The 12,631-nt window shown below is 51.5% G+C and overlaps 1 protein-coding gene across 2 annotated transcripts in view; it reads right to left on the minus strand.

Moving 5' to 3' along the window:
- HUNK (hormonally up-regulated Neu-associated kinase) overlaps positions 1-12,631 on the minus strand; it is a 44,810-nt gene that overhangs the window by 27,361 nt on the left and 4,818 nt on the right. For both annotated transcript variants that reach the window (XM_053936341.1, XM_053936339.1), the window contains exon 2: positions 2,979-3,271. In XM_053936341.1, coding sequence (XP_053792316.1) covers positions 2,979-3,271 — 293 coding nt within the window. The remainder of the gene's footprint in view (positions 1-2,978; positions 3,272-12,631) is intronic.

Raw genomic sequence — 12,631 nt, forward strand, 5'->3', positions numbered from 1 at the left:
GGTTAAGCCAGAGAAAATACTTGCAGATATGATTGTGTCAAGTTTTATCAGTTTGGGCAGAATTAGACCAGCTCATTCACTGCGTGGAAGCCTCCCAGGAAGCTGCTCAGTGATCTGAGAAACAGGGTGGATGGAGGGGGCTGCCTGTGGGGCAGGGATTAGTTCAGCACCACAGGGCTGCACGGACTGAGCTCAGCTGCCAGAGGAAGGCCAGCACTGTCACGCTGCTCTCAGGGCTGCTGCTGCCTCCTCCCACAGCCTCTGCAGCTGTGCTGAGGTCACAGGGGCAGCAGAGAGGGGAGGGGGGAGAGACAACCTGCAGCATCCACAGGGGAACTCAGGATGCACACAGGAACTCTGGATACACAGGGAAATTCAGCATCCACACAGAAACTCAGCATCCACAGGGGAACTCAGCATCCACAGGGGAACTCAGGATGCACAGGGGAACTCAGCATCCACACAGGAACTCAGCATCCACACAGGGAAACTCAGCATCCACACAGGAACTCAGCATCCACAGGGGAACTCAGCATCCACAGGGAAACTCAGGATGCACACAGGAACTCTGGATACAAAGGGAAATTCAGCATCCACACAGAAACTCGGCATCCACAGGGGAACTCAGCATCCACACAGGAACTCTGGATACACAGGGGAATTCAGCATCCACACAGGAACTCAGTATCCACATAGGAACTCAGCATCCACACAGGAACTCAGGATGCACAGGGGAACTCTGGATACACAGGGAAATTCAGCATCCACACAGGAACTCAGTATCCACACAGGAACTCAGCATCCACACAGGAACTCAGGATGCACAGGGGAACTCTGGATACACAGGGAAATTCAGCATCCACACAGGAACTCAGCATCCACACAGGAACTCAGCATCCACACAGGAACTCAGGCTCTCCCTGGCCCAAAGCCTTGCCTCCTTCTCACCACCAGAGCCTGTTGATTCCAGCCTGTGCTTAGGGAACAAGCTGTTTTTGTACAAAATGTGGGTTTGAGTCCTCTCTGAAGAAGAATGGGATCAAAGCCAAACCTGCCAGCCCCCTGTAAGTGCCTTGGCCTCTGTGCAGAAGGTGAATTTTTCATTGAGAGGAATTGCTGCTGCTGACCCAGTCCTGCTCTTAAAAGCTCAACATGTTCATCTGATCCTGCCTTGTTTTCCTCTGCCCATCTCAGAAACTTGATTTATTTCCTGTATCCCTCTCTCTCTCTAAATACTGGGTATTAACTGATCCTTGAAAGCAGTAAGCAAACTTCTCCCTTGTCCCTGCCTCAAACTGTGGGGTCAATACTTTAAACAAACCAGCAGTTTTGAGGCTGACAGAGAACCTGGTGGCTGCTCAAATATTTATGTTACAGTGGCACCTGAAGTGCAGCTCGAGGTGAGACCAGAGGCGTCCTGTGCACGTGGCAATTATCCCTGATGGATCACAGGGAAGGCACAGAGACCCAAGACAAGCAAACAGCAGCTTTCAGAGCACGTGGAGCTCCAGGCAGGCAGCTGCACCCACGCTGCACAGTGGTGGGCAGCTCAGCACACAGCTGGGCACAGCTGGAGGGGCTGGCTGTGGGCAGCTCCCCACCTCCTGCACAGTCCGTGGAGCCGAGGAGCTGCAGAGCCAGATCCTGAAAAGCATTCAGATGTCTGGCTCCTGCAGCGTGCCCACAGAACCCAGGAGGATGGATGGGGCCCACACAACTTGCTCAGCATCATATGGGAACTGTGTGGGAGTCCAGACTTAACACCAGCTGGCCCAAATTTAGAAAGCAGGGCCTCCTTCTTAGCACGGCTCCCTATAAATACACCTAGGAACAGGAGAGGAGAGATGCTGGCTCCAAAGGTCCAGCCAGCCCACCACCCTCCTGTCTCCATGGCAGCAGAGAGCAGAGAGAGGAGAGAGGTACAGGGACAGGCAGTCACATGTGACATCTCCACCTGCACTCTCCCAGCTGCTGCTCAGGGCCTTCAGCCACTCTTTATTCATCAGCCTGCTGAGCTTGTCCTGTTCTCCCCGGAGCCCAGGTGAACTCCTAACTCCACAGCATCCCCCTGCCAGGAGATGCACGCCCTGCTCATCCACAGAGCTCGAGGAGTGGCTGGAAAATGCTTAAAATCAACAGGCTGGAAGTGGTCAAAGTGAACGTGTCAAATGAGGAGTCCTGTGGCACTCCGAGCAAACTGGATCGTGTGGCATCACCTAATTCTGCCCAGAAGGTTGGGAAATGCTCCCAGGCGCAGGGTGGGATTTTTGGGGTGTCCTGCACAGGGCCAGGAGTTGGGCTGGATGATCCCTGGGGGGTCCCTCCAGCCCAGCACACCCCGTGGTTCTGTGTGAAGGCCCTAGAGAAAGGAGGTGGTGCTGCACTGCAGCAGCCCTGGCTCTCTCCACCCCGTGCCCAGGCGACGCAACAAAAGCAAAGAGCAGGGCAGCAGGAGCCAGGGGTTTCAGTGGTCCCACTGAGGCTTTGTGCCAGCCCTGGAACTGGGACCAGGAACCCCTGGAACCAAGCTTTGGGCAAACCAGCTCACGCCCCAGCCTGCTGTGCTGCCACCAGTGGCACAGGAGGCTTGCACAAGCACCTTTTTAAAGAAGTGGTGAAACGATTCGTTAGCTCCTGCTGGTGCAGAGCTCTGGAGAGCGCTGGCAGCGAAAGGGCCCTGCTTCTGGAGTGTACCTTATCTTCACTGGCACAGATCCACAGCAAGCCCCGGGCTGGAAGGGATCCACGGGGACCACAGAGTCCAGCTCCTGGCAGTGGAGTCAGCACAGCTCACCTGGAGCTGCTGATGCCTTCTGCAGGTACAGCCTCGTGTCCAGAGCACCCGGACACCGCCAGCAGGAGCAGCCACAAAGCTCTCAGGAGCACGTTTCCACGAGGGACTCTCCTTCCAGCACACACAAACACCACTTAGAGGAGCTGACAGCAACTTCAGCAGCAGAGAGGCTCCCCCAGATTACCTGTGCACGACTCCTGCCCGGTGGAGGTGCTCCACGGCCAGGATGAGCTGCCGGATGTATTTGCGGGCTTCGTGCTCCTCCAGCCTCTTCTTCTCGTAGATCTTGTGCATCAAGTTGCCCCCAGGGCACAGCTCCATGACCAGGTAGTAGCTGTTCTCAGTTTCCAGGATATCCAGCAGCTGGGCGATGTTGGGGTGGCGGATCATCTGCTGGATCTGCCCTTCCCGCCGCAGGTTCTTGGTGACATAGGTGTCCTTCTTGGCCCTTTTCTTGTCAATCACTTTCACTGCCACCTAAGGAGAGAGCAGGAGAGGGGGGAGAGCGATGATTTGTTGCTCTAACCCTGTGTAAACAACCATTAGAAAAAGCCAGAAGTCAAAAGGATGTCCCTCTCAGCTGGCACACCGTGGCTTCGGGCACAGCTGCACAGGTCAGAGAAAGAAGAGCTGCTCTTCCAGCCCCACTGACTGGTCCATCCTTTATTTCCTTGCACAACGACAGTCCAAAATTACTGCCAGGAAATCAGGAGCAAAGGAGAGGGGACAATCCCACTAAGCACCCACAAACACTTGACACGCTTCAGGCTGGGCATTTATTGCAGCTGCTTACTCAGAAAGCCTCCAGGCTGGTGTTTACAACTTTTAAGTGTTGTTTTTGGCTTTGAATACACGACTGGAGATGATATCCTTTCATTACAATTTTCCTAAATTGTAGTCAAGTGCTGGCTTTGCAGGACTTGCATAAAAAACATGCTATGAAAAACAAAACCATTTTGGTGCCACTCTCCTGGCACATTTCTTTTTTTCTGCTTTTTCTCTCTCGTGGGAGCTGGAGAGGGGCTTGGGACAAGGGCAAGGGGAATGGCTTCAAACTGCCAGATGGCAGGGTTAGGTGGGATATTGGGAAGGAATTCCTGGCTGTGAGGGTGGTGAGGCCCTGGCACAGGTGCCCAGAGAAGCTGTGGCTGCTCCATCCCTAAAAATATTCAGGGTCATCTGCACCTCCCCTGTGACATGAATGCCTTGGAATTGAAGGGTAAAACTGCAGGAATTTGGGCTTCCTGGTGTGTGCTAAGAGCCAGGAGCCAATGCTGCTGAGCCTGCTGTTGGCTGAATGTGCTCCTGCTGTGGAAAGATCACCCTGATGCCACAGCCCTGGTAACGGGGTGAGGGTGAGCACCACACAGCAGAGCTGCCTGGGTGAGCTCAGAGCAGCATCAGGACCATGAACCACACTCCTGACTGCTCACTGACACCACTTAGCCATCAGATAAAACAACAGGTAAATCAGAGCTTGATTTCACCCCTTGCTGAAAGCCTCAGGTGATTCACCAAGGAAACCGACTTAAATTAGTACATTCTTTCATCTAATGAGATGGAACTGAGCACAGAGGCTTGCACGGAGTATTTAGACAGCAAACCACAGGAGTTACTCTGGTGAGGACAAACAAATTCACAGGTTACAGAAACATGAGATACCACGCCGTACATTGGCAGCACAAAGCAATCTCTGCAAAAGTTTAAAAAAACAAGTTAAAAGCTGGTATTTATCACAGCTGCAAGGCACAGAACATGGAGGGGTAACAGCATGGAGCAGCAATCTATTATTCATATTGGTAAGTCACCCCTAATTCCTTGACAGAAAAAAGCACATTATACGTGTCCACATGTGCTGCCCAGCCTGAGCTCAGCTGTGGAGGTGCAGCAAGCCCCTGAACCCAGAAGACAGAGCCAGCCATGGGACTACTGGAGGACTCTGCCACCATCACCAAGAATTAGCTCTCTGTGCCTTAAGGATGAACTTTTCCCCTAATTTTGACAGGTACCTTGTCAGGCACCCCACCAACCCCAGCACACGAGCAAGGCAGCGTTGGGATTCACCCCAGCTCTGAGCCACCTTTCCCCCTTCCAGACCCCTTCCCTCAGGTCCAAGAGATCCCCCTGCACAGCTGACAGAGGTGCAAACAGCAGATTTGTTCCAGCAATACCCTGTTCTAGGGATCAGACTTCGCACAGAGTTACCCCAGGGCTGACTTAGTTAAATACCCCTGATTGTGAGTTCATCCAGAGGCAGAGCAAGGCAAGCGAGGGCCAAATGTGCCCAGACACACTTAACACACAGAGCCTCCTGTGCAGGGTGGATGTGTGTGCATGCACCTGGAGATTTCATTCATGCAGAAGGGAAAAAGCACTGGGTAGAGAAAATACTGTAGATGTTGGGTAATCATCAAACAAACACATTGGAGCTTTCACAGCCCACTCAAGACACGCCAATTACTCAGCTCTGCTCTCCCAAGCTTCAAGGAGAGGCTCTTTGTTTCTGCATCATGCCTATCTCCTGACTCGAGTTCCTGGCCAACACTGGCACAGAAATTAAAAAAAAAAAAATTAATGATAAAGCAAGTAATTACTCTCAATATGTAGCAACAGTGGCTCTTGACATTCTGCTTTTGGCTAAACCTCTGCTGTGTAAATAGATAAATGGTTTAGGTTATTCTGTGTTATGAGATACAAAGATGAGTAATAGCCCATATTTTTGGTTCCTGAGTCCTAGAATCACACTGTTGGAATGAATTACTTTCCTGAAGGTTCTGGTGTGACACATCATATGAGCAATTGCTGCTCCTCTCCAAAAATCCTCCAGGTTGGGCTGAGGCGAGAGCGGGCGAGGGCAGGGCCAGCAGCTCTCCCCTCCTTGGAGGAGAGGATGCAGGAGAGAGGGGCTGAAACTCCGGCACGGATGGGCACGTGTCCTCACCCAAACACGGGCACGTGTCCCCCACACACGGGCACGGGGATGCTGCCAGCTCTGCCTGGGGAGGGCTTGAGAATCTCAGGGAGAGAGAGGCGGGGGAGGCTGAAGCTGGCTGGCACCAAACTGCACAGAAACAGCCACAGCAAGGCCCCCAGGGGAAAAAATAAACCTGAGGAGAAACAGCTTGAAGGACCAAACGTTGCCTGGAGAAATCTGGGAGAAATCTGGTGGCAGAGCTGCTGCCACCAGAGAAGCCGCGTTTTGCATCCCCTTTGTCAGCAGTATGGAATTGCCACCAGGCAGGGAAGGGGGTCACACTCATCCTGGGAATGCCCCCATCCCTGGGGCCATGCAGAGGAGGCACCAGCTCCTGTTGGGCAGCTTCCCAGACCTGCCAACCACCTGCTGCTCGGGGCAGGAGGAACCTCCAGGTGCTCGGCGGGCAGAAGGCCGAGTCATCCTCATCCCTCTGCCCGCTCAGGAAGCTGTGCTCCTGGAGGGATTTGCTTGCCCAGGGGCCACTTTAGCTCACGGCCTGGATGCTCTGCAGCAGAGCTGCTTCCCTCAGTCTTCCAGGTCCTGAGCAATGCCCAGGTCAGATGCCTGCAAAAACAACTGCAGGAACGCTTCCACTGCCCTGGCCCCAGCTCGGGAAATAATGTCATAACGTGTTTAACCCTGCAGAGAACAGGGGGTGGCCTTGCAAAATCAGGGTGTGACATTTTGAGGACCTTTAAAGAGCTTTCCCCACTTACCCAGCCGCTTGGATTGCTTCCTTCTGCAAATTCTAAGAGGGAGGCAGCTCCTGCTGGCTGCTGCCAAAGGGAGCTCGGCTGAATTGAGAGGAAACTGGTTTGAAAAAGAACTGTGGGATTTGGCCAGGAGACCAACAGAAACTGGTTTGAAAAAGAATCCAGCAAGAACTGTGGGATTTGGCCAGGAGACCAGCAGAGCACAAGAGAAGCAACCTCAACTATTGGGGGGACTATTTCACTGTTGGAGGGGCAACCCCCTGCCTTTTTCATCTTTTTTTTCCTCTTTTTTCTTTTTCCCCAGAGTCTCCTTCTGGCAGACTCTGACTTGGTGCCAGGCCAGGCAGCAGCACTGAGTCCCAGCACCATCCTGGAGCATCCTGCCCGTGCCAATGCAGCTCAGAGCTGCAGCTCGGGCCACAGGCAAAGACAAGGCCGGAGACTTGGACTTCTGCACCCAAATCACAAAGTTTACTGTCCGGTTTAACCTCAGCCAGGAGAATGAGACAAAGAGCCAGACCACGGAGATATCTGCAGCCATCAGTACTGCAAGTCCATCTCCAGCTTTTTTTCTTTTTGCTGTGCCCAAGGCAGCAATAAATTCAGTTTCTTTCCTCTCTTATTTCCAGCCATGGCTGTCTGGCTTCACTTGCAGCTTGCTTTGTATTTACCACTGTTCTCACCACAAAAATCTGAGCTCCCTTTTCAAAACCAGCTGGTGATTTTGGGTGGCCAATTCAAATCACATTAAACAGACCTAACTCTGAAGCCTGCACAGTTTTGTCAGCACAGTCCCAGAATCAACCCCTTCGAGGGCATCTCATTTTGGGCAATCACCCAGCCAGGCACAGAACAAGTTGTTCATCACAACCAAATCCAAGGACTAGAAAATGCCAATTTCATTCTCTGGGTAGAGTTTATTCTTTCCTCTAACTGTTACAGCTTAGCAAATTTCACAGTGCAGTAAAGGAGCGTGGGTTTTTATACAGCAAGTTCCAGTACCTTAAGAAATAAAGCACTAAAGAAAAGGGTGTTTCAGCATTCGCTCTAATTGTAGTAAAATCAGCGACCAGAAAAGGTAGGGAGGAGTCAGTGCTGCTGAGATATTTTCAGCCAAGAGCTTGGGGTGTAGCAATACACAAACCCAGCTGCTGCAGACGAGTCCAGGATAAATGTCTCAGCAGGCAGAAGGCCACTGGCTCTGCTGGCAGGCCAGACCCAGCCAGGAAAGCTTGAAATCAGCCCCTGAAGCCACATAAACTCCTCCAGACAAGAGAGTAGCTCCGGGTACCTTCACTCGTGTACTTCGGATCCCTGCGAGCCGGAAGGGAAGGAATCCGATTGCCAGGGGATAAAAACAACATCCCACCAGTTCCCTGCAGCCCAAACAGCACCCAGCAGGCTAGAGAGGGATTCAGGAGGACTTTGGATAAGCAAATGATCCTAAGGCCTCTCGGTGCCACAGCCAACTTAAACTTAATCCCCAAAAGCATAAGCAGGATGTATTTGGTAACGCAAAAAAAAGGTGTTAACTACACCTGTCCAAGGCACTGGGGACTATTATTGGATTGCTCTATCCAGTTCTTTCCAGTAATTAAAAAATTATGCTGAAGTTTTGGAAAGAGTTCTGAGAAGAGCTTCAGAACAGTCTTGAGGTCCAGGAACTGTTTGTTGTAGTAACTGACTGAAGCTCAAAACATTTAATTAAGAGAATGCTAAGCACTGACTCGATGATTTCCTGCAAGCACCTACATGGGGGAAAGATTTCTGATAAGAGAAAGCTCTTTAATAAAATTAAAATGAGCATCCCAAAAGGTAAATTAGGCAAACTCAAGGCTATTTCTCTTCAACATGTCTGTCACCTCACATCATATTTATGGGGAATTTTGTGCCATGTTCCACAGGCAGCTGTGATTATCCTTCCCTGGACCTCTGCTCTGCTGTTTCCATAGAGCCAGCTGCTTTTTCCCTCTCATCCCCTGTTCCAACTGGGACAGACAGACAGACATATCCTGACCTGTCAGCATCCCTGGCACCTGGAACAGCCAGACTTTCACAGCCCAGGGACCAGCAGGAGACGGTTTGGAGGCGAGGGGGGGTGACACAGTGCCTCTACCCAGCCACTCTGAAAAGAAACCTCCATGAAATGCATTTTTCCTTGGCTCTACGTGTCCAAAGCAGCAGCATTTGTACCAGGCACAGATTCCAGAGGCTGCCTGGGGAGCAGGAACACAGAACAGCCCCATCCATGGGAAGGAACTTGGTTTATGGCTTATCTTGGGGGGGGGTCGTGGTGGGGATCTGTCTGGCCTTTGGCAGAAAGAAATCACTTCCAGCAACCTTTCAGTGCTCTCTTGGCCAGCTAATTAATGGGGCAGCCGTGGGGGAGAGCAGCACATTTTTACCTCCCTGGCCTCTCAGGATATCTGCACAAGTCAGGAGAGATTATGCAGAGACTGATGAAAGTAGTGGTGGCACAAAGCCAGGCACAGACATACACGAGGATGCACTAAGAGGTTCCAAGAGAAATCCTTACAGATCCTTGTCAAAACCAGCCTCCAGGCCGGAGACATTTCCTGCAAGGAGCAATCTTGACTCTGAGTGCCTGTGACGGGTGGGTTTGCCTCGCAAAAATATCCACCGAGCGCCGCCTTCCAAAATCTCCCTGGTTTTTTTTCAGGAAAGGCCTTTTTGACCCCCATTCCTAAGGTAAGACCGACAGGCCAAAACACTGGAGGAAAGCTCTGAACTCAAGGTGGGAGCAGCTATCAGGGCAGACTTTCCTCAGGGAAAATAAGGCATAACTCGCCCTCCCAGCGCCGGCGGCCAACATCCTCCCATCTCCCTGCTTGTGGGATATGTTTCCCATTAAACAGCCCCTGCTTCACAGTTTAGCCATCTCATGCAGAACTGGAGTTAAGGAAGGCTAAGTGCCCCTGATTTAATGCCAGTTCAGCTCTCTGGCTTTAGGGAAGACCAAAACCAACAAGCCCATCCCCGTGAGCCACTGCTCTTGAGGCCCAGGTAATGCCCTCCTTTGTAGTGATTTAAAACACAGCAGATAAAACATTTACAACTGTCAGGAGCCAGGAAAAAGGTGTCTCCAGTGAAGATTTTATATATAAATAATACGCTCTTTCCCTCAGCTCTGTGGACATTATTCACAGAAAACGAATTTATTCTCTGAAAAAAAATGTTTCCATGACAATCTTCCACAACAGACAGAGAGCAAAGGAACTTTATTTTATATAACTTGGCTTTTTTTAGTTCTCTTTGTTGCAGTGGTTTTCCTCGCCGTGCCTCTGATCTCACATGGCAAATGAGAAGCACCATGGGAATGGCACCAAAGGTGTTGAGCCCAGAGCTCAGGGCCAGAGCAGAGCAAACACTGACAGAAAAGGAGACTTTGGCCAGCTTTTGTTAATTTTTCCCCAGGTGGTTTCCCTGGGGGACCGTGGTGGCTCCTCCCAGGCCCTTTCCCTGAGGATGAGGTTTGACCCTGCTCTCTGCCAGCACTGCCAGAGCACAGATCAGCACTCAGGTGTGCCAGGGGTCACTGAGGCAGCTCACAGAGGGCTGCCTCTGTCCTAGGTGGGCCCCAGAGCATTTCAATTCATCTGAAAACAGCAGCTCAGCCGATCTGGAGCTGAAGGAGCCAAAGTGGGGCAAGCAGAGCAGCACCAGCATGGCCAGAGTCCAGCCAGAGTGCTCTGGTGCACCTGTACCCCACACTGCCAGGTGAGCACCAACTCTGCCAGCCCCCTAATTCACCTCCTGGCTGACATCTCCCCACCTCTTGGCTTTTGGATGCCTCTCCACAGCCCTGAAGAACAGCAGAGCCAGCTGTAAGCCCTCAGCTCGCTCCCGTGCCGCTGTTCAGACAGCACGACAGCCCGGGGTTCAGGCAGGCTGTCACAACTCAGCCAGCACAAGGTTTGTCACCACTGCTTTCCTGACAGGGCTACATCCTTGTGCTGCTCATCTGTAACCTCCCCTTTCCCAGCTCCCGAGGGCAGAGATGCAGCATCTGCTGAAACGCGAGGAGCTGCAGCTGCAGCACCCTGCAGGTCACTGCTGCCAGAGGAGACACTGCACAATGCAGGGAGCCAGATGTGCTCTCATTGCCAGGACTTCTATAGGCAGCACATGCCTTTGGAAACGGGCATAGAGCTCTGCATACCCTGAACCAAGTTAGAAGCACAAAACTTGCAGGAGCAAATGCGGGGATCCAGATGTGAGCGTCCCCCGGCGTCAGCTGAACCCAAACCACTGGGCTTGCCTCCATCCTGCAAGGGGAACAGCCTGTAGGAAAAGCAGCACACTGCTGACATGAGGCACCCTTAAAACTGCTGAATGCAAACTTGGAAGCAGATTATCTGGAGAGGATAAGGAACTGCCACATGCGCAGCCGTTCAGCTCGCTGCAGAACAAGTTGCAAGCTGCTTAGTGAAAAACACGAAGCCAATCTTTCTGCAAGTCAGACTCTGGGTTCATGAAAAGGCTCCTGGCCTATCCCAGCTCACAGCACAGGGGAGGGACAGAGGGAAGAGCGTGGCTTCACGTCCAATTTTCACCTGGTTGTTTTCCAGGTGGAACAGACTGAGCAGCTGGGGGGAGCACACCAGCTCCACGCTGCCTTCTGCTCCAGCTCCTGCAAGCTCCATAACGCCTTCGAGGGAGCACCACACTGGCACATCAGCCTGCTCCTGCTCCCAGCCAAGTCCTCAGCGCTGCCACTGCAAGCACAGCACCGCTCTCCCAAACGTTCCCTGGAGGGCTGCACGCTAACAGAGGCGCGCACGGAGCGGCTTCAGCAGAAATTCTGGATCTGCACACGCAGGCACAAACCCCCGTGAAAAGAAGAGCTGCGAAAGCAAACACCTAGAAGCAAGGAAATGTGAAAATGCAGGCTGCAGGAACACCCTGGTTTTGTTTCCTCGGTGCATGTAATTCAGAGTGGCACGTCGGCCAGGTGCAACAGTTGGCAGCTGTTTCATAAAGGGGAACAGATCCTGGGGAAAAGCCACCCTGTGGATTTGCAGCCAGTGCTTTTCAAAATAAGCTTTCTTAAAAAAAAAAAAAATTGGATGGAGATAAAACCTGAAAATATGTTGAGGAACAGGTAAAGATAAAATTACTAACTAAACATAAGTGAGAGAACAAACCCATCCAGGAAACTGATATACAAGTATTACTGGAGGAAGAAAAAAAAACCATCACAGATCAAATTTCAAATTAAAATCCTGCAGCTTCACCCTCGGATGCCCTGACAACAATGAAGGTCTCACAGTTTTACCTGCAACCTCACAATACCTGGGAGGGAGGAAAAAGGAAAAGGCTGAACTGAAAGACCTACAAACACCCTAGAAAATAAACTTTTGTCTGCAGTGAGGCAACCTGCTGACCCATTTGGTTGGCAGGATGGCTTGGAAGTGACACCACGCACCCCCTCAAGGCCCCCAAAACTCACAAAGGGTAAAGACAGAGGTAAAGATCCTAGAGCTGTACATGGGTTTTACCCAATTTCCCAGGTTTTAAGCCAGTGCTACCGCTTGGGAAACTCTGGGGTTTGAAATACAGACGAGGCTGAGAGTCCCCCGCAGTGCTGAATTTCCAGTGAGGAGCAAAGAGGGCACCAGGGGGGGAACGGCCACCCAGGGCATCAACAGGGCAAGATCCCCACCTGCCAGCACCCCCAGAAGCCACCAAGTCTCCATTCCCTGCAGCCTGTGGTGAAACACGCAGGGGAAAGGGCGAATTTCCTCCTGGCAAAATTAACTCTGTGGCACAAAGAGGCATTTCCAGGTCTGCAGGGAGGCTGCTCTGCCCACCCACCCCAAACACGCCTTTTCTCTGTACTTTTTTCTCTACCTCTTTAATAAAGAAATGCATTCTGAACGTGAACTCTTCTGTGAAAAGGCCACTTTTAATATTAATTGCTATGCCTCCACAGCAAAACTGGTAAATTGTATTTTTAGCCACTGCTTCCCACTGCTGCTGAAAGCCTCTTGACAGAGTGTAACTAAAAACGTACCTTGTTCCAGCTCAACAATAGCACTGAAGAAAATTATAAACAAAGTTTTCCCTGGATGAGAAATCAAATGAGTCAATTTGCCTCAGCGACTTTTTAGGTGTTTTTGTTTTTTT

The sequence above is a fragment of the Vidua chalybeata genome, chromosome 2 (assembly GCF_026979565.1).
Source record: "Vidua chalybeata isolate OUT-0048 chromosome 2, bVidCha1 merged haplotype, whole genome shotgun sequence".
Lineage (NCBI taxonomy): Eukaryota > Metazoa > Chordata > Aves > Passeriformes > Viduidae > Vidua > Vidua chalybeata.